Source organism: Nanorana parkeri, unplaced genomic scaffold (genome assembly GCF_000935625.1).
Source record: "Nanorana parkeri isolate BGI_ZX_2015 unplaced genomic scaffold, ASM93562v1 scaffold310, whole genome shotgun sequence".
Classification (NCBI taxonomy): Eukaryota; Metazoa; Chordata; class Amphibia; order Anura; family Dicroglossidae; genus Nanorana; species Nanorana parkeri.
The window spans coordinates 179,883-199,350 of NW_017306578.1; the positions used below are offsets into that span (position 1 = coordinate 179,883).

The 19,468-nt window shown below is 43.3% G+C and overlaps 2 protein-coding genes across 2 annotated transcripts in view; one reads left to right on the forward strand and one right to left on the reverse strand.

Moving 5' to 3' along the window:
• GTF2E2 (general transcription factor IIE subunit 2) overlaps nucleotides 1–19,468 on the reverse strand; it is a 65,079-nt gene that overhangs the window by 33,277 nt on the left and 12,334 nt on the right. The gene's annotated exons all lie outside the window — the stretch shown is intronic.
• Nucleotides 4,238–18,943, forward strand: SMIM18 (small integral membrane protein 18). Its single transcript, XM_018557906.1, has 2 exons — nucleotides 4,238–4,399; nucleotides 18,367–18,943. Exon 2 carries the CDS (start codon nucleotides 18,393–18,395, stop codon nucleotides 18,681–18,683), a length of 291 nt encoding a protein of 96 aa, XP_018413408.1. The 5' UTR covers nucleotides 4,238–4,399; nucleotides 18,367–18,392; the 3' UTR covers nucleotides 18,684–18,943.

The window sequence follows — 19,468 nt, forward strand, 5'->3', positions numbered from 1 at the left end:
CTATGCTTGCTTAGAGGAAAAGTCATCCCTCCGTATCCAGGTAGCGTCTCGTGGGAGGTGAGGGATGATGGCCGGTTTACTACCAGTACTCCAGGTGCAAGCTCCGGTGCGGGGCCAAGGGTATGGGGGAGGAAGTGGGGGGAAGTAAGGCACATCATGTGAGTAGCAGGTGTCAAGAGGGGGATGGGTCCAAGTTGAGGAGGGTGTGACGGGGGTTCGTTGGGTGGGGTGTGCGGTTAGAGTTGCAGTCTTTACTCAAGATCCCATAATGGTACCGTATTCAGTTGTTGTGGTGAAATAGTACCACGTGGTCGCGAATTTGGACGAGGTACCTTTTATTGAACTTGTGGTGCGAATGTCGTTTATTTTAGTGAACCAGAGTTTGAGTGAAGGTGGGGCCTCCTGTTTCCACAGCAGTGGTATACAGGCACGCGCCGCATTCAGTAAATGTACCAGCACTGAGCGTGAATACCCCTTTAAGGAGGATTATGGTGCAGTAGGAAGAACGCTGGGTCCTCCGGGATGTGATGATCTGTGAATTTCTGGGAAATCCGCCTTACCTGGGACCAGAAGGGCATCAGTCTCGGGCAGGACCAGAACATATGGAGCATGTCCGCAGGGGAGGACCCGCACCTCCAACATACATCAGGGACCCCATCATACATCTGATGAAGTCTGTGGGGAGTTCTATACCAGCGGGTTAAAACCTTGTTCCCCCGATTCCTGGTATTTGTTACAAATTGACGACTTCAGGGAGAGAGCCGTAGCAATCTGGTCAGTTCATCCTGCGAGAACTGGACCCCCAACTCCCTCTCCCATTGTCCCAGGAAATGAAGCGGCAAATCCTGGTCTGCCTCTATGATTAGTTTGTAGCACAGGGATAATGTCTTGGTTAAGGGTCCCTCGTCCAGGCAGGTGCGTTCAAAGTCAGATGGGTCACCTCGGGTGGTCCCACGCATCGGTCCTAGCATAAGTAGAGCCCATCTGTACAATAACATCATTGCAGCATTAATAAACAATCACAATTCAGTGATATGAACCATGGAGTTCTGCATCCAGGGGCTATCAGATGGGTGATGGTAAAAGCTGTGAACCAACACAGTGGTTCCGTACGGCCAAACCTGTCGTGGGGGGGGACCCTGAGGGTGATATGCGGCTCCTCGGATGTCCAGGGTGAGCGGGCAGTTGGCAAAGTAGCGTTGGAACCGAAAAGGCCCCAAGAGTCATTGGTTGGGTCAGAGGGGGTAACCACTGCTGTTCGTTTCTCAAGGGACCAAAGGGGACATAGGGTCATGGCCGCAGCACAAAAGGGAGTGTGAGTGGTTGGCTGGGGGATACATGGATCAATCTCACCCCGGGATTCCGCTGCTTCCATCACGTCTTCAGTTGGTCGGGCAGGATTCTCGTGAGAAGGGGAGCGACGGGCTCGTCGGGTTCTGCAAGGTTTCGGCGCAGAGGCCTGGTCCTCCGGGAAGAGGACTAACCAGTCCGGTAGTTGCACAGCAGGGATGCCGAGGAACTCACATACAGCAGGTACATCTGCTCGGGAGCGAACCAGGAACATGGCGTTGCCTTTGCGGACATGCAAACGAATGGGGTATCCCCAACGGTAGATGGCTCCGGCCCGCCGTATCTCTTCCAGAAGAGAACGCATGAGGGCCCTGCGGCGGAGGGTATTACGGGAGATGTCCGGCAGGATCTGCAGAGGGGCCCCGTCGAACTCCACAGGCCGTTTCAGCCAGGCCTGTCGTAGAACCTCCTCCTTCACGGTGAAGCGGTGGAGACGGCACAGGACGTCTCGCGGATGGGAAACATTTGTCGACGGAGGGCCAGCCGTGCGGTGCACCCTGTCTATAAGGATGGAGTTCGGTGCCGAGTCGGGGAGCAGCGATCCAAAGATGGCCTGGACCGAGGAGTGGAGATCCGCTGGTAGGGTCGCCTCAGGAAGCCCCCGGATCCGAATATTCTGGCGTCGGTTGCGGTCTTCCAGGTCCTCCATTTGTAGTTGGAGGGCCGCGAGCTGGTGTGAAGGTCCCGGCTGGGCCTGTTCGAGGCGTTGGATCCGGGCCTCCATCGCCGCACAAGACGCCGAAACTGTGGAGACCTCTGCGGACACCGCCTGCACCTCCTGGCGCATTTTATGCAGATCCCGTTGTAGCGCCGTCTCCACTCTCGTGACCAAGGCCGCAAAGTCTTCCTTTGTAGGCAAGTATTGCAGGAGGGCCCGGAACACTCGTGGTATATCCGATGGGTTGCAGGCTTGGTAATGATCCCCATCCGTGGAGTCTGATTCATATATCCGTAACGAGCGGGAGCCTGGACGTCGGGTATTGGTGCCAGGTGAGGGAGAGCGTTCTGTGCCTCGTGTTGAGGATGGCAGCCCGGCTTCCGGCGCCATATTGGATTGGCCCTGGCTGCGGGTCCTGGTCTGTGTAGAAAAGAAATAATCGCTACAAGGACGAGGTGTTCCGCTGCGACGGGGTTCCGCCATCCTTCCTCCGTTGTGACATTGTCGTGCAGGACTGTATGGGCTGGTATAAGTGCCGTTAGGTCGTCTGTATGTCGGGTGGACCACGGAGCGCTCAAGCTTTGCGACCTACTCCGCCATTTAGCAGGACACGCCCCCCAACCCCATCTTTTATATGTTACAAAAAAAAATGGGTATAATATTCTGTTTATGTACTAAAAATCATTTTAGTGTATTTTATCCTAAAAATATTGGCTTGACAAATATTTGTGCAAATATTATGCAGCATAACAAAATGGCAACTAGCAGTTCTTTTTTTATTCTACAGGGTCGTTGCTTTAAAAAAAAAAACTTGTTTGGGGGTATTCAGCAGTTTTCTAGCCAAAAATGCAGATTTTAGCATGTGTGTGCAAAAATGAAGACATTGCTAATAACAATTTCATTTAAATGTTTCAGGTGTTTCTTTATAGGTTGAACAAATCTATTGAACAAAATAATATATAAATAACATATGTGTGTGTGTGAGACAGACAGATAGGCATCCCAGTCTTAGTCCATAGGGTTCAATATTGAGTTGGCCCGCCCTTTGTCGCTATAACCGCATCAGCTCCTCTGGGAAGGCGTCCACAAGGTTTAGGAGTGCGTCTATGGGAATGTTTGACCATTCTTCTAGAAGCGCATTTGTGAGGTCAGGTACTGATGTTGGACGAGAAGGCCTAACTCGCAGTCTCCTCTCTAATTCATCCCAAAGGTGTTCTATCAGGTTGAGGTCAGGACTCTGTGCAGGCCAGTCGAGTTCCTCCACCCCAAACTCGCTCATCCAGGTCTTTATGGACCTTGCTTTGTGCACTGGTGCGCAGTCATGTTGAAACAGGAAGGGGTCATCCCCAAACTGTTCCCACAATGTTGGGAGCATGAAATTGTCCAAAATGTCTTGGTATGCTGATGCCTTAAGGAGTTCCCTTCACTGGAACTAAGGGGCCAAGCCCAACACCTAAGGAACAACCCCACACCATAATCCCCCCTCCACCAAACTTTACACTTGGCACAATGCAGTCAGGCAAGTACCGTTCTCCTAGCAACCACCAAACCCAGGCACGTCCATCTGATTGCCAGACAGAGAAGTGTGATTCATCACTCCAGAGAACACGTCTCCACTTCTCTAGAATCCAGTGGTGGCGTGGTTTACACCACTGCATCCGACGCTTTGCATTGCACTTGGTGATGTAAGGCTTGGATGCAGCTGCTCGCCATGGAAACCCATTCCATGAAGCTCTCTACGCACTGTTGTTGTGACAATCTGAAGGCCACACGAAGTTTGGAGGTCTGTAGCTATTGACTCTGCAGACAGTTGGCGACTTCTGCCCACTGTGCACTTCAGTTTGCGCTGACCGTGCTCTGTCATTTTACGTGGTCTACCACTTCGTGGCGGAGTTGCTGTTGTTCTCAGTTGCTTCCACTTTGTTATAATACCACTAACAGTTGACCATGGAATATTTAATAGCAAGGAAATTTCACGGAACACCTGAATCCAGTGATTTGGAGGGGTGTCCCAATACTTTTGGCAATATAGTGTATATAGATTATATCTATAGATATATACACACACACACACACACACACACACACACTATATATACACACATACATACACACAAATTAGGAACGAAAGACCATTTCCTTTGGAGAAACAGCATCAGGGGGAAAAAAAAATAAAACATGCACAGAAAAGCAGCAGACTCATAGCATGCTTCTCCCGTGGAGTTGCTCAGTCCTTTGGGTGGAGGGATGGGATGCTAATGAACCAGTGTAACAGTCTGCTGGCTGCATTCAGCTCCGTCCAATGGCAGCCAAGCTCTGTCTCATCCACACAGTGCTGAGCAATCGACACTGAGCTGCACAACAGACTCCGACAGCTTCTCATACAAGAAGGTAGGTGCATGAAAACCCACATCTTGCCTATGTATTTCATCAGAACACGCTGGCATCTGCAAAAATCTTCAGCATTTTAACCTGGCTGCAATGTGAACCTGCTGTGGAGACCGTGACATGCAATATTAAGACTGCAGGCAGAACATGGACCCTGTCTTTCTTAGCATGGCTCACGCCCCATTCTGTCAGGCATTCAAACATTTAAAGATTTCCAGGCTCTTTGAGTTCATCATAAATGCTATAGAGCTGTAGAAAATAGATGGCTGAAGGAATCTCTTTTTAGCTCATAGCAGATTGCCAGCATTGCTGAGCTTTTACATTAGCTCATCATTTGACAGCCTCCTCTAATTTTGTGTATTTAGGCTGTAACTGCTGGATGATTTTCCTGTTACATTTCAGAATCTACTATTACAGGCACTTCTTGTTTTGCAGCAAGAGTCAGCAAATGAGAAAAAAAAAATCAATAGCAGATATTGATATAATGCAAAACCTAATCTGCTTTGTAGCACGACCCAAAATCCTGTTTACCCTTTGACCTTTCTTTGTACTCGCAGGTCATATCTAGCTTGCCATTGGTGCATCACAATTGCATAGTCATTCCCTGGTGAGCATCATGATGACTTGTCATGTTATTCAGCAGCATTTCACTGATGCCTCCTCTGTGTTGTCCCACAGACCGAAGGCTAATAGCTGTACTTCACCATACTTTATTTGGTAGAAGGACACCATATCACAAGAATTACACGAGGTGACAGAACCAGTAGCTTGTTATGCTAAAAGAGTAAAATAATAAAATGTCTCTGACAAATACAGACTACTTAAAAGGGGAATGTGGTTGCATTCAGCTGACCATACATGTTACAATATCATGTATAACCCCCAGCTTCTATGTAGTGCAAGGTTCTGGCTGACTGGGCACAAATTGATTGTATAGGTAGGTGACTCCATTATGCATTTGGTGAATCTGAAGATCGTACAATCTAATTGTAATGTATATGGCTAGCTCTAAATATAGTAAATTGCCACTTGGACTGTAAAGCAGGCAACTAGAAATTTCCCCACATAGCTTTACATTATTTCTCATCATTCCTGGAGCCCTACACCATATAAATCTAAATCAGAGTATAGAATGCTAAACTCTGATCTGCCCCTAATGTAACTTTCTCTTGGTTGCTAAATGTAATGCACCGACAATAAGGTGGGAGGGGGCAAGCCAGAGGTCAACTTACCAAATTCTGGTTTGTATTAACATAATTAAAAGGGCCTGTGTCGATGGTATTAGTTTGATATGCTTCAGAGATCATTCAAAATTCACTGTCAGGTGCATTTGACCTGCAGTTACTCTCCTTTTGACTGGCTTCAAGAGAGTTTTGCATTACCATAGATTTATATAGGAATGCAAAACCAACTAGAAGTGGACAAAAGTCCAACGACACCGGCCCTTACGGTTCCAGGTTCTCAAGTTCCTGGGGTGCTCAAGAAATGCAAAGCTCTGGGAACACATGTCCACAGCTTTCTATGTTTTAACCACTGTGACATTTTTTAAAAGGGACTCCATCATGAAATGACACATCCGTGTATCAAGGCAGATAGCAGAAGCAGATGTTCCCCGATTCATATGTAAAATACCAGTTCTAGGGCAGTAAAGCTAAAGATGATCTCCAAAGCTAAAGAGTGACTTCCATGCAAATTGTTAGTGGCACCCAAGTCAAACTGAGGCATTCATGAGAGCTCTACCACACAGATTTACGGTCTAATTGTCTATACAAAACCTGTGTTTGTTGGAGTAACTATTTATGCAGGGGATAGGACTTCTTATTCGAGCAGGAACTTACACCACAAGGATTGGAAGGATTAAGGAATTGTTGGAAGTGTCATGTCAGCGCCTCATCTGCTAGATGTTACTTTTAAGGGTTTCATTGATTTATCTGGGTCTCGAAGCTTATTAGCCAAGAGAGTGTCAGGTTCGTCCCCTTAAAAGAAACATTTATTAAGTCTATTGCATATGCTTATTGGCTTCATGTGTTAAACAGGGGGTTTAGAGAAGTCTAAACCTGGGCAAGGTCCTCTCTGTCTAATGCAAATTCCCTTATGTTTTTTTTACATTGGATGCTTTTTGCAATAAGTGTCCCCTGACCACTACTTTGTGTACCTCCCACAGGGTAACTGGGGGTTCTGTTTTGAGCAAAGTATTCTTTTCTGGCTGCTTGCATTGCAAATACATCGGGATAACTTAACAGAGATTGTCTTAAGATCCATGTGAAGTGTAATTGTGAGGGTGTTGAGTGTGACCAGGACATTATCATGGTCAGACCACAGTGTAGCATTGGAGAACAAGGGAAGGGAGGTGTACTAAACCTGGATATGGTCCATTTAAAAAAAAAATAATCTCATGGGTGGGAATAGTAAGAGAAGTTTTCCGTTAGTCGCCAGCAATTAATTAGGTTTTGCAGATGCAAGAGTCAAATGTAGATTTCTGGAGGCTCTGGGGAAGGAGAATCGAGGATCCTATCTAAATGCAGATAGAGGACCATATTGGCGTCTCCATTGAGGAATACATTTTCCCCTAGAGTGTGCAGAATCCAATTAAAGCAAATGGTTTATCAAATCTAGTAAATCTAGGCATAGGATTGTTGTTAGAAGTGCATTTCGTATGCATACAACATTTGCATGAAAGGATCTGAAGTGGTGAAAGGCCTTGGTGCAATTGTTGGGGTGGTTAAAGTCTTGCACATTGAGAGATGTGGGGTGTCTCAATGTACCAAATCACAGTGGCAATGGGGAAAGGAAGGGATAGGCCAAAAGAGAGAATAGCTAGTGACAAGGGGGAGAGAGGTGTGTGGAGAAAGAGGGAGGCAGAAAAGAAAGTGAATTATGGAACTAAGGTAGGAAAGAGTGAGGTAAGGGGAAAAGGTGGGATTGGAATTAAGGTGCTTGTATCACACAGAGATACAGCCAAGCTTCCTTGACACTAACTGAGCAGTCCTAGGAAGTTAAAAGGAGGAACAGAATAAACTACCTGGGATGCACACTTATAGCAACAATGTATAACGAACAACAGAAGGAACCCAGTATAAGTACATTAAAAGGAGAACTATGAGGTGAGTGCCGGCGTTCGCTCACCTCTCGATCCTGTCACGGCTCTCTGCCGTGACAGGGGAGGGGCTGGATTCCCTCAGAGACGCAGCTGGGCGCATCCCGGCACAATTGTCGGGATCCGCTTCAGCGTCTCAGTATACCGCGAGCTACAGCTCGTGGTATACTGAGCCTAGGGTGACGGGAGGATGCTAGTTTGTGTCCTCCCGTTACCCTAAGGAGAACTATGGGGAAAACCTCTGACCACATAGTTCTCCTTTAAGGATTAGGTTGGCCCTAAGGGAGGGTAGAAACATTACAGCTTCACATGGGATTAGGCGATATGAGTAGCATGATTGAAAGAGGAAGGGAGAGAACAAAGTGCTGATAAGCCACCATAGGTGCAACCATAGATTACCCAGTCCTCCGCCCCCTTCTGTCACAGGTGATTGATAAGCATGGGGGCAGCAGAGAAGGGGTCTGATACACAGGGTGGTAGGGAACAGCTAATAATGCAGCAAAAGAAAGAGTAACAACTTTTAATAAAATAACATTGTAGGAAAACAATGTAAAGGCATGTCCAGTCAAAACCAGTACTGGGGAGGGTATGGCAAGAGTCTTTTAATCCAGGGCTTTTGCACAGAACTGCAAATGGAACCACATGCTAATGACAAGTAAGGTCACAAGTGTTTGGTGAAAGCCACATTTAGCTCTTTATAAATAGAACCATAAGTGTTACTTTTTAACTGCAGTAACCCACAGCAACTAGAATGCATGAATTCTTAAGAACTTTTTCTTGTATAAAGCTGATCGCAACATTTAAAAGCACCTACAAATCATCATTTATACAAAGACCTCCACAGCAAATATTGCAGATTTTGACACCGTAAACCAGTTGACAATCCTCATACCAACTTTATTTCCACAGTTCCATCCTGCAGCACTGTTTTATATGGTCTACGGTTTAATATTTGTTTATACCATAAATCTCAGAACCACTAAATTTCTGTTTCACAAGAAAAAAAAGTCTCAGCAGGATATTTTCTGCAGTGAAGGTGTTTAGAAGACAAAGACCTTGAAAGAAAAGATTTGACAAGAAAGCACTGTAATAGCGTTATCCTCTGGAGGCAGCAGAGAAATAACACACATTATTTCTGCCTGATTGAGAGGCATAAAACAACTTGATAAAGTAATTCATTTGAACTTTTGCTGAGATACTAGTCTACTTTTTAAGATTGACAGAATTGTTGGAAAATCTTTGGCAACTGCTTACAGTCACAAACTGGTATTTGCTCTACTCAGGCAGATATGGTTGCATCAGAGAGAGAAAGCATTAAGATTGATTCTTGGTTGTCAAAATATATATATATATACACACACCAAAAGCTAGACCACTTCAGCTATTCCCTAAACAAATATATTGAAGCGAAGAAATATAAGTCAGAAATTCCTGCAAATCTGACACACAGCATTGGCAGTTTCTTCTCTTGTTATGAACTACCATTAATACTAAAAGGATTTTGGACTCAAGACCCTTTGTCTGGTGCTTTCATTAGACATTGTACACGTAGATGTTCGACTATAGCTCCTCTGTTTTAAAGTGCACCCCGCTGTTGGAGAGCAGCATTATAAGAGCTATTGGTGAGGCTACCTTAATCTGGTTCACCCATCGTTAAATTAAATACAGCGCATTCATTTCATTTATTCTGAACTATAAACAGAGTCTTTGACTGGTTCGCACCTTTGCAGTTTAAAACCAGTGCATTTTGGGTGTAATGCATTTTACATTTGTTTCGGGTGTTTTACATGCGTTACTAGGGCTGCAACAACGCATAGATTAAAATAGATTATAAATCAGTAAATCATCGATTGTTGATTCGATTAGTTAAATCCACAGCCACTCTGCTCCTCCGTTGTCCTCACCGCTGGTGCCGGCTGCAGCGCTTTGTGCCTTTTTCAATCTCCGCTGCTGTTCCCGCCTGTATCGACAGAGGCAGCGAGGACACAGACTGCTGCAGCCGGCAACAACAGGGAGGACAGATCGCTGTGCCTCTACACCCCAGTTCCTCCGCTGCTACCCCTGTGCTTCTTGCTGCTCCTCCATGCCTCCGCTGCTCCCTGTGCCCCCTCTTCTGCCGGCAGTAGAAAGCTGGCATCAAAACTCCAATCAAGTCCTGGAAACAATACCCAGCTTGCTATTGGCTATTTTAAATTGCAATAACAGGCTGGCTATTGCACCCACCCACTGCCTGCGGTCAATTCGCAGAGGAGGACCTGAGAGAGAACTTTCTCCTTCAGTTCCCTCCTCTGCTGATTGACAGCAGGCAGTGGGCAGGATGCAATAGCCAGCCTGTCATTGCAATTTAAAATAGTCAATAGCAAGCTGTCTATTGTTTCCAGTCACTGCATGCTGTGTTGACATTCAGCTGCCTCAGCAGGCAACAGTCATTCCTCAGTAAAGTGGAAAGGTGACACTAGGGGTCTAAAAGACCCCTAATGTCACCTTAAAGAGAACCTGTTACCTCCAATGTTTTATTACATGGGGGGCATGTGAGCCCCATCATGTAATAGCAATGAGGTAAAAAAAATGTTAAAAAATAAATAAAAATAATATTTTTTTAAACCCCCAACCTGGTGAATGCGTGCAAACTAACGGAAACAAGAGTCGGGTGCACCTGTGCAGCTACGTAGAAAAACTATGATTGCACTACACGTCAGGTATCTCCGTGTGCGAGTGAGAGCAATAATAATATTGTGTATTTAATGTTGAATACTTTTTTTTACCGATTAGATCGCAAACAAATAAATAAAATCAGCCAACTAATCTATTATGAAAATAATCATTAGTTGCAGCCCTATGTGTTACCACTGAACTCTAGGTAATGCGCATTTCCTATCAAAGATGGAATTAATTTCTCCCTATTGAAGATAACTCAAATTCTATTTACTTGTATTTTACCCATCAAGGAAGAGAAGTTTTAGATTTAAGTCCTCCCTATCAACTGCCTATGCTTGGTTCTAATAACAGACAATTAAACACAGGCAGAAAAATATGGTCTTGTCAGGGTTATATAAAAGAAAACAAAGGCTTTTGTTAATTGTTTTACTGCTCCATTAGCCTGGAGAATGTATAAAAACAGTAACAACTTATCTGTAAGCGGTAAAACTGTACTATTATATGACAAAGTGGACCTAGCATCTGATATATTTTTCATGTTAAGATGGCCATACACCTCACAATTATCTGCAGGTTTTCTGTGGTCAGATGGAAAAGGTGCAATAGATTCCTCCATCTACACTTAACTGTGTGGATGGAGTAATCTCCACCTGGGCCAATCTGTTGTACTTTTTCCATCTGACCACAGAAAATCTGCAGATAAATTGTAAAGGTGTGTGGGCACCTTTACGCATATGCATGCTAAGTAATGTGCAAGTGTTACAAATGACAATATCATCATCATCCGCTTTCCCTCTCCAGAAAGATGGAATCATCTTTCCGGCATCTGCATCTACTTCCTGTACTGAAATACTGACTCAAAGATGATACAATCATTCTAACCCCGATGCTTTTGCAGTTCCTGGCTGTGATTACAAATATCTGACACAGGTCAGTCCCCTCCTGCAACTGCTTACATTGCGTCTTAATTACAAATGTAAAATATTGTAATCTGAGCGATTACCAAGAAAGACAAAAATGCTTCCTCCTGCCTGCAGCAGACTGATGACATCATCTCAGCCTAAGCAGTGTCATTAAAAATAAAACTCAAAAAGGACTTCTTAGTGGTAAAAGGCACAGGTTTCTTTAAAACATGTATACTGTTGCTGTATATTGTGGCAAATCAGGAATGTATTCATGCACACTTGCTTACAAGTTACAGAAAGGTTCACTTTAGGCTGGGTTCACACCTAGGCGTATTGAATATGCGCGTTTGTCGTGCGTTTCTACCGCAATTCGCGGTAAAACGCGCGACAAACGCCCGTTTCCGAGGGCTATTTGGCTGTATCCCAATGGAAATGCGAGACCAAAACCCCCCAAAGAAGTACATGTACTTCTTTGGGCGTAGGCCGTTTTGTATCGCGTTCAGACGGGCGGAAATACGGCAAGGTGTGAACCAGACCCATTGAATACAATGGGATTTAGATGTTTGAGCGTGTTGTAGATCGTTCGTCGAGCGTTGAATGTGCTACAAAACGTTCAGGTGTGAACCAGGCCTTAAAGCGGATCTTTACCCCCTTTGAATAAAGCATGTAGCTCTGTATGCTGATATGAAAAATTCTTACAAATCATAAGCTAAACATTTTCATTTTACTTACAATTTCTTTTTTTCTACTTCCTGGTCCACTTTGGCACAAATGATGTAATCATGGCCAAGCATTGCATCCTGGGAAGGTTACATCAGTAGTGCATTGCTGGGAAATCTCATCTGTAATCTCATGAGATCTCAGGGAAAGGCATTTTCCACCCCTGAGATGATGTGCATGGTCATATGTCCTAGTCACAGGTGCCAGACTTCCAGGAAGTAAAAGGGAGAGCTAGTAACATGCCCTTAGTTAAATGGCCACTGTCAGAAGACTGGGGAAGATAAGAGAAATAAGGTATGCAAAGCATACAAAGCCACCAATTATCTAGAAGTATGTGTTTGTAGATTGTCATTGCTAAACATTTCTAAGGGTGTCTTTGTTGTTATTTTGAAGATATGGGTAAAGTTCATCTTTAAGAGTTGAGATAGAGATTTTTGTATTTATTTATTTTTTACAGAAGTCTATTCCTGACTGGTTCTTTTTAACCATAAAGCATGAACTGCACTTTACAGTGTTTAGAAAACCTGTGATAAGAGATATGGAAAAATATGAAGTCTGCTATTTTATGAGCACTAGAAAATGCTAAATGCATAGCTATTAGTCTTACCTGACAGCCTCATGGCTTTAAGTTACTGATTTGGCACAAATATCCAGATCAGGAGTTTTTACTTTGTGATTTTACTTGCTGCAAACTTGTACTGTAGCAAGGCAACCAGAGCTTTCAGAAAGAGGTTACCAGTGGCAGCAACGCATTTCTCTCAATTCAGGTTTCCTTTGAAACACGTAGAGCTTCTAAATCCCTTTGCTTGTAAAACAGCAATGAATTTAAGTACATAAACTACATAAAAGAAACAAGGGGGGGGGGATTACTTCCAATTTGTACCTGCTTATGTGTGTAGAGATCTTTAAGGGCACTCCAGAACCAAAATCTGATGAACATTTACTACTTTGATTAGCTCTGTTATATCAATCTTACCTAACTCTGCTATACCTATCTTGAGCAGCTCTGTTGTGCCATTGTTGAGGAGCTCTAGAGAGAAGATTAAGATTATGCCAATCAGCTCTGTTTTGCCAATCTTCAGCAGCTCTCTTAGAGAGAAATCTTTATAAGGGACACAGACAATACTAAAAAACCTCTTCTCTCTTTTTAGAGTTGGGGAAATCGAGAACAGTCTTCAGTTTTTTTATTTAGGTTTGTGTACCTGATGGAAAAACTTTTCCACACTTCCTTTCCAGGTGAATGGAAGTGAAGGTTTAATCTCTAAGGGCCCATTCACACCACATCCAGATCATCTCCAGACAAGGTTGTTTCCGGACCAAAAATGCATCCTAATGTATCCCTATGCTATTTCTGGCCTCTGTTCACACCAGCGCAGACCAGACCAGACAAATACTGCATGTCTCATTTTGTCTTGTCTGGAATGCACTGGAACTGCGGGCAGGTTCACACCATTTTCCAGACCAGATCTATTCAGGAAAATGGTGTGAACCTGCCCTAAAACAACCAGTAAAAGAAACCTGAGAGGAATTCAAACCCTTTCCTACTCTAGTAGAAAGCCTTTTTGCTGGAGCCGTCTTTAGGGCTTGTTCACACCATTTCCAGACCAGATCTGGAGCAGATCTGCAAATGCAGTGCATTTTTACCACAGGTCTTTTAGCTTAAAATGGGGTGTTTAGGTGCAGTCTAGTGTGTTTGTATGCTTTTTTGATGCGTTTCCATCCAGAGAAAATGAGACAAGCAGCATTTTTTTTTTTTGTCTGGAGCGGAACGGACTGCACTGGTGTGAACAGAGCCCAAAAATACCATAGGGATACACTGGGATGCTTTTTTGGTCCGGGAACAAACTGTTTTGGTATGGATATGGTCCGCCCTTAAGCTGTAATGGAATCTTTTTTGTTTGTTTTTTAACCACCTTCCGTCCATGGCCGTATGTGAATGGCCGGACGGGAGTCTGCTAGGAGCGGGAGGCTGAGCGCCGCACACGAGAGGGAAAACTGTGAGCATGTAAAACAGCCAGCGATGGCCGTTTACATACAAGCTATAAGACATTTCTAGAGACGACCTGCCCCGCCGTCTCGTCGCCGCCGATCCCCTGATCCTCTGTGGCCGGTGCGGCTGGTACCGGCACGATCTCCCTTTGATCTCTTTTCCTGTCCCCGAATGCAGGAAGTGATGTATATCACATCACTTCCTGCATTCAGTGTCACTCTCCGGTGCGGAACACCGGAGAGAAGCTGATGAAGCAGATCTCTGCGTCATACAAAATATAGGGTACTTTTTTTGTTATATATAGTAAAAAAAAAAACAACCTGTAGTGGTGATTAAATACCACCAAAAAAAAAAAAGGTCTATCTGTCCCCCCAAAAAATGGTATGAAATTCGTTTCAGTACAGCGTTGCATGACGGAATAAACGTCAGTCAAAGTACCGCAGCGCTGAATACTGAAAAATGGCCTGGACAGGAAGGGGGTGTAACACCTGGTCTTCAAGTGGTTAATGTCATTTGGTTAATTGATGTCTTGTGGTTTGTCTGGGACTGAACATGTTAAGTCTAAAAGTGCATTACTACAGTCTTCTAGTACTAGTCTCATGCAAATTTTATGTCAAGGCAATTTGAAAATCAATCATCCAATTCTTGTGTTTATCTTTATGTAAAAAAACACCATTCATAAATGTTCTTTCAGTAACTTCAGTGCTGGGGTTCTGAATTAAGATAACAGCCCTATTAATGTTGCCCTACAATAAGATCTAAAAAGCAGTGAAAGATGAAAACACAACAGCATGTATCAAAGCCTTAGAGAACCTGCAGTTAGAAAAACAAAAAGCTAGTAGCTCAGGTGCTGTCAAATATACTGCAGTGTAAGAACATAGTCATTACCAATGAATTATTAAGGCTTTGCAATCTATCTCAAAGGATGAAGTGAAGTTCAAATACATAATGTTCAGCAAGACATTGCTGTCAAGCACAAATTCCTTTATTAGCAGGAAAATAAAATGATGTGCAACAGTATTTTTTTTAAAACGTCATAAAAACCTACTCAATGCATGCATACATTAAGGATAAAGAGCTTGATTAAGACTGAACTGAAAGCTAGTTGCTACTGAATAGTCAAGAGAGCACAGTAATAGCAGTTTATGTGTACATAATCATATTCTGAATTGAGACAAAGGTAATTTAGTGATGCAAACAAAAGGTCCCCAAAACAATAATCCGTTTTACCCCTATTACCTGCAGGACAAGTTGTTTTAAGAATTTAAAGTACACCAGTCATAACACAAATAAGTAGGGTGTCATTGCTGGCTCATGAAAATGGTAGATGGCTTGGCTGCATTTGCCTTTAGTTCAGCGTCATTGACCAACAAGTATGCAGCAAATGGGAGGTCAGCGGCAAGTCAGGATTTTTGAACTTATACTTGGTGTGCATCAGTGACTCAGAAAGCACTGAAGCCAAAGCATCAGCATGACAGCTAAGGAATCTCCCCGCCTTCACCCTGTAATAGGCATAGCAGAAGCAGCAGATATTCATCCCTCTGCTAAAATTGCTGCCACCTCCTTTAAGCATGTTCCTTGCCAGCACATCAGATTGGCTCCTAGTATTGCCCCTCCCTCACCAGTCTAAGTGCTATTGTATAGCAGATTTTGTTGTACTAGATGCATTTTCTTTTATATATTTACATTCCCTTTATTATAAAGGCAAACTGAAAATCCCCGACATTCTCAAAGCTGTAGCACCTTTAGAAGTTAGACTACTGACATACCTACATTTACAGGAACAGTAAATATACTTCATCCCAGTTTAATAACTTCTGGAAAATGGAATCATGGGTTTTTTTTTTGTGTGTGAACTGGGTGTACTAGTAATTTAGGTTTTCCTTTGCCTGCTCAGTCTCATTTTACAGTTATGCAATATGAACATGCAGTCTAGCTAATGTCATGGTCTCAATGTCATCTCAGGGCAAGTCTTTGGAGAGTTTTCTTTCTGCAATAATCTACTATGTTTTCATGACAACATACAGAAATAGACAACCAGACCTTTCTTTGGAGAAGAAATAAAGAAATCTTAAGCTAGGTCCAGTTAAGTCCAACTTATCCTATACCAGTATGTTTTTGTGTACAAATACAAAACCAGGTCACCTGGAGGAAGCCCGCACAAACAAGGGTATAAACTCCACGTACCTATTTAAGGCAAAATATGTCTTGTCTGCCATAAAAGCTTCTGCCTTGCTTGCTAGCAATTGTCTAATAAAAGTACAATGAGTCACGCATGCGCAGCTCAGTGTATTATCTCGGGATGTCTTGGGTGCTAGGATGAACTAACTTCTCTAAAAGAGGGAATTAAATCATCCTAGGCTAGCAAATAAAAAAATAGTAGAAGATGCCTAATCCAGAATAATATCAGACGAAGAGGTCAGTGGCCGCGATGAGGCGACAAGGAAGATTGTGGAGCGCGCATCGCTGGAGGGCGGGTGCTTTGGTAGGTAAGGGTGCCATAATGTTTACCTATGCTGTGTACTAGGGATGCACAGATACCGGTTTTTCGGTATCGAGTACCAATAATTTTTTTTTCGGTATTCGACGATACCGAACGCCGATACCGGAAGTCTCATTAAAAGGAAGCCAGGTGGCTTCCCGATAAGCCGGAAGGGGTGTAAAGACCCACCACCCGGCTTCCCGATTAGCAGGGATACCATCTCCATGCTCTCTCGTCACGTGGGAGCATAAAAAGCCAGCTTCCCAGCCAATCAGAAAGCTGATGATGCTGCGCCCAGGTTCCTGACTGGCCAGCTTCCCGACCAACCAGGAAGCCGGGTAGCGAATCATTACATGCTGCCCGGCTTCCTGATTGGCCGGAAAGTCGGCTCCATGCTCCCTCGTCACAAGTGACGAGGGAGCATGGAGCCGGCTTCCCAGCCAAATCAGGAAGCCGGGCAGCCTGTAATGACTCGCTACCCGGCTTCCTGATACCGGAAGCTCAAGTATCAGGCTAGGTATCGGAGCATTTGGGCGAGTACGAGTACTCGCCCAAATACTCGGCATCGACACTGATACTATCGGTGCATCCCTACTGTGTACACTTGATAAGTTTAGTTTGACTTTAACACTCAAACCCAGGACACTAGCCACTGTGCTGGTCCATCCAGCACAGTATCACTCAGGATTTTGCTGTTATTCATTATGACCCTTGAATTATGTATTTTTATTATGTCTATTATGAAATACAAACCACTCTAAATATGTAGAGTTCTCTACAATTCATTTCACAGAGAACTGGGCACATATTCAAGTGCAGAAATAGCATGTTAATTGGCTGCTGCAATCAACACAATAGAGCTTTATTTATCTGGGTCTGGTAGTCATTCATTCTGTTCACTGGGAATTTTTGCCAAGATTGCTGTAGTTTTTGTTCATACCTCACTGCCATGAAGAGCTGAACTTTCACATTTTCCTACTTCAGCTGAGCTCAAAACCAACAGCAATTGACAATGAACCCGTTCTCTAGCCATATTAGGTAAAATAACAGATTCCCTTTACAGGAGAAGCCAAAAGGTATTCAGTAGTTACATTCTGTGTTCTCACCTGCTGCCCTAACCTGCTTCAAAAACTGCCTAAAATCCCTGTGTAAATTTAGAAACGTGTACAAGTATATGCTGGCTCTAACCTGCCACAGTACTCAGGCACTAAGTAACAAATTGTGAGGAGGCACGAGCAGCACTAAGCATTCCATCATACCCATAAATTCCAGGTCTAGACGGTAACTGGGGTACAAGGGGAGCAAATGGAATGTTAGCACAGGTGGCTCGTGTCCCCTCCTGTTCAGCAAACATTTATTTCCCTAAATTGTAGGTGGCAAGGACAGTGTCACATTTTCCATCATACCTGGGTATTTCTCAGGTGATTGGGACTGTAGAGAAACATTAGAAAGGTAAGCATGAGTCCGTTTAGTCCATCCTATACAGCAAATGTTTATTTTCCTAGTATAGACAAAGTACAGATCCACTTTATGTGGTTGGTCCTTGTTTAATATATGTGATTTATGACAATATAGGCTATATATGCGATACCAGTAGATGACTTTATGGAACCTTAGTTAGAGGCAAGTTGACTAGCCATGTGGAGAAACTTAAACTGCTAGGACTACTGATATACCCTTTTAGAAGATCATCGGGTTTACAGTTGCTGCCATTTGTATGGTCTCACAAAATGCTTGGTATTTATGCACATATGCACCTACTTTATGTGCACTTTTGCCTGATGCCTGTGTCTATCAGTACATACTACTTTGAGCATGGCACTGAAGTTGGAGTTGAAAAAGTAAATCATTAAAAAAAAAAAAAAAGTTGCTTTAAACACATCCCTACATGTTTTTTATTAACATCCCCTGTATTAAAACTAGATTTTTTTTATTAAAAACAAAAAACGCATTGGTGTGGATATTACTTATTTCAAAGTAGCTGCACATTACTTAAGGTTCGTAACCAAGCAAAAACAGTAAAGACGACTTTGGTCATATTTAACCCAAATGTCAGTTAAAAAAAAGAAAGAAAAAAAATTGTGTTACATGGAAATTTTTTTTTTTTTTTCCTCGCAGTTGTTCTCTGGGGAGCCTGCACCAAGATGTCATCTGCTGGTTCCTGGAAGAATGAGACAACCTTGATCTTGCAGCAGGTTGGATTCCAGGTTCAGAAGATCTACCCGTTCCATGATGGCTGGAACACTGCCTGTTTTGTAATCCTGGTCTTGTTTATCCTGACTGTGCTATCTCTGGTTCTGCTGGCTTTCCTCTACGAAATGCTGGACTGCTGTTGTTGTGCCAAACACAAGACAGTAAAAGACCTAGAGAACGAGCCAAACCCAGTCAGAGCTCTAATGAGCAGCATGAAGAAGCGAAAAACTGAAGTGGTGTAGCATCAGAAGCGGACAAAAAAAAAAAAAACACAAAAACTATGTCTATCGCCCCTTTTAGAGGACAATCCGTAAGCAGATGTTACTCTGCTTGCGCAAGCACATGCTTCTTCATGTGTCACTTATACTTTATTTCCCCCTTTAATGTGAATTATTTGAACATCTGCTGTTTTACCATTGACTTTTCCTAAATTTGTGGCAAGCAAATGATCACATTCATAATACATCCTATGTCATGATTAAAAACCTGTTTGGGCAGTTTATGTTGTACATAATATTGTTTCAAAAAAACAAAAACAAAACGCACACACCTAGATACTGGGTTTATACATGGCTACCCAAAAAACATATAATCCTGCTGCTGAAGCCACCATTTTTTTTTACTTAGCCTGTAGAGCAGTAATCCACAACAACAAGTTCGAAGTCATCTTTCCAACATCACACTTAACTAATTAGAAATCTTATTGGTTAAACACATTTGGGAATGCTGGCACAAGAAACAAAAAAAAAAAAGGAAAAGAAAAATGCTATTTTTATTTGGGATAGGTGGACACTGCCTATCAAAAATGACTGACTAAATACGAGTAGAGTAACAAACCTGTAATAAAAATCAATGACAGAGTCTCTGAAAGCTTTGGAACATATTGTCAATGTATCTGGTTTTCGACCAGTTCCCTAAGCTTACCTTAGGTAGACCCCGTTTATTTTCCTCATGGGTTCTTCCTCTAAGTCTATTCTTCTATTTACTCCACAAACTGTGTTCTAATACGTGTATCATTTTGATGAGG

Coding starts and splice junctions, on each gene's coding strand:
- SMIM18 (XM_018557906.1), top strand. CDS start 18,393: ATGTCATCTGCTGGTTCCTGGAAGAATGAGACAACCTTGATCTTGCAG.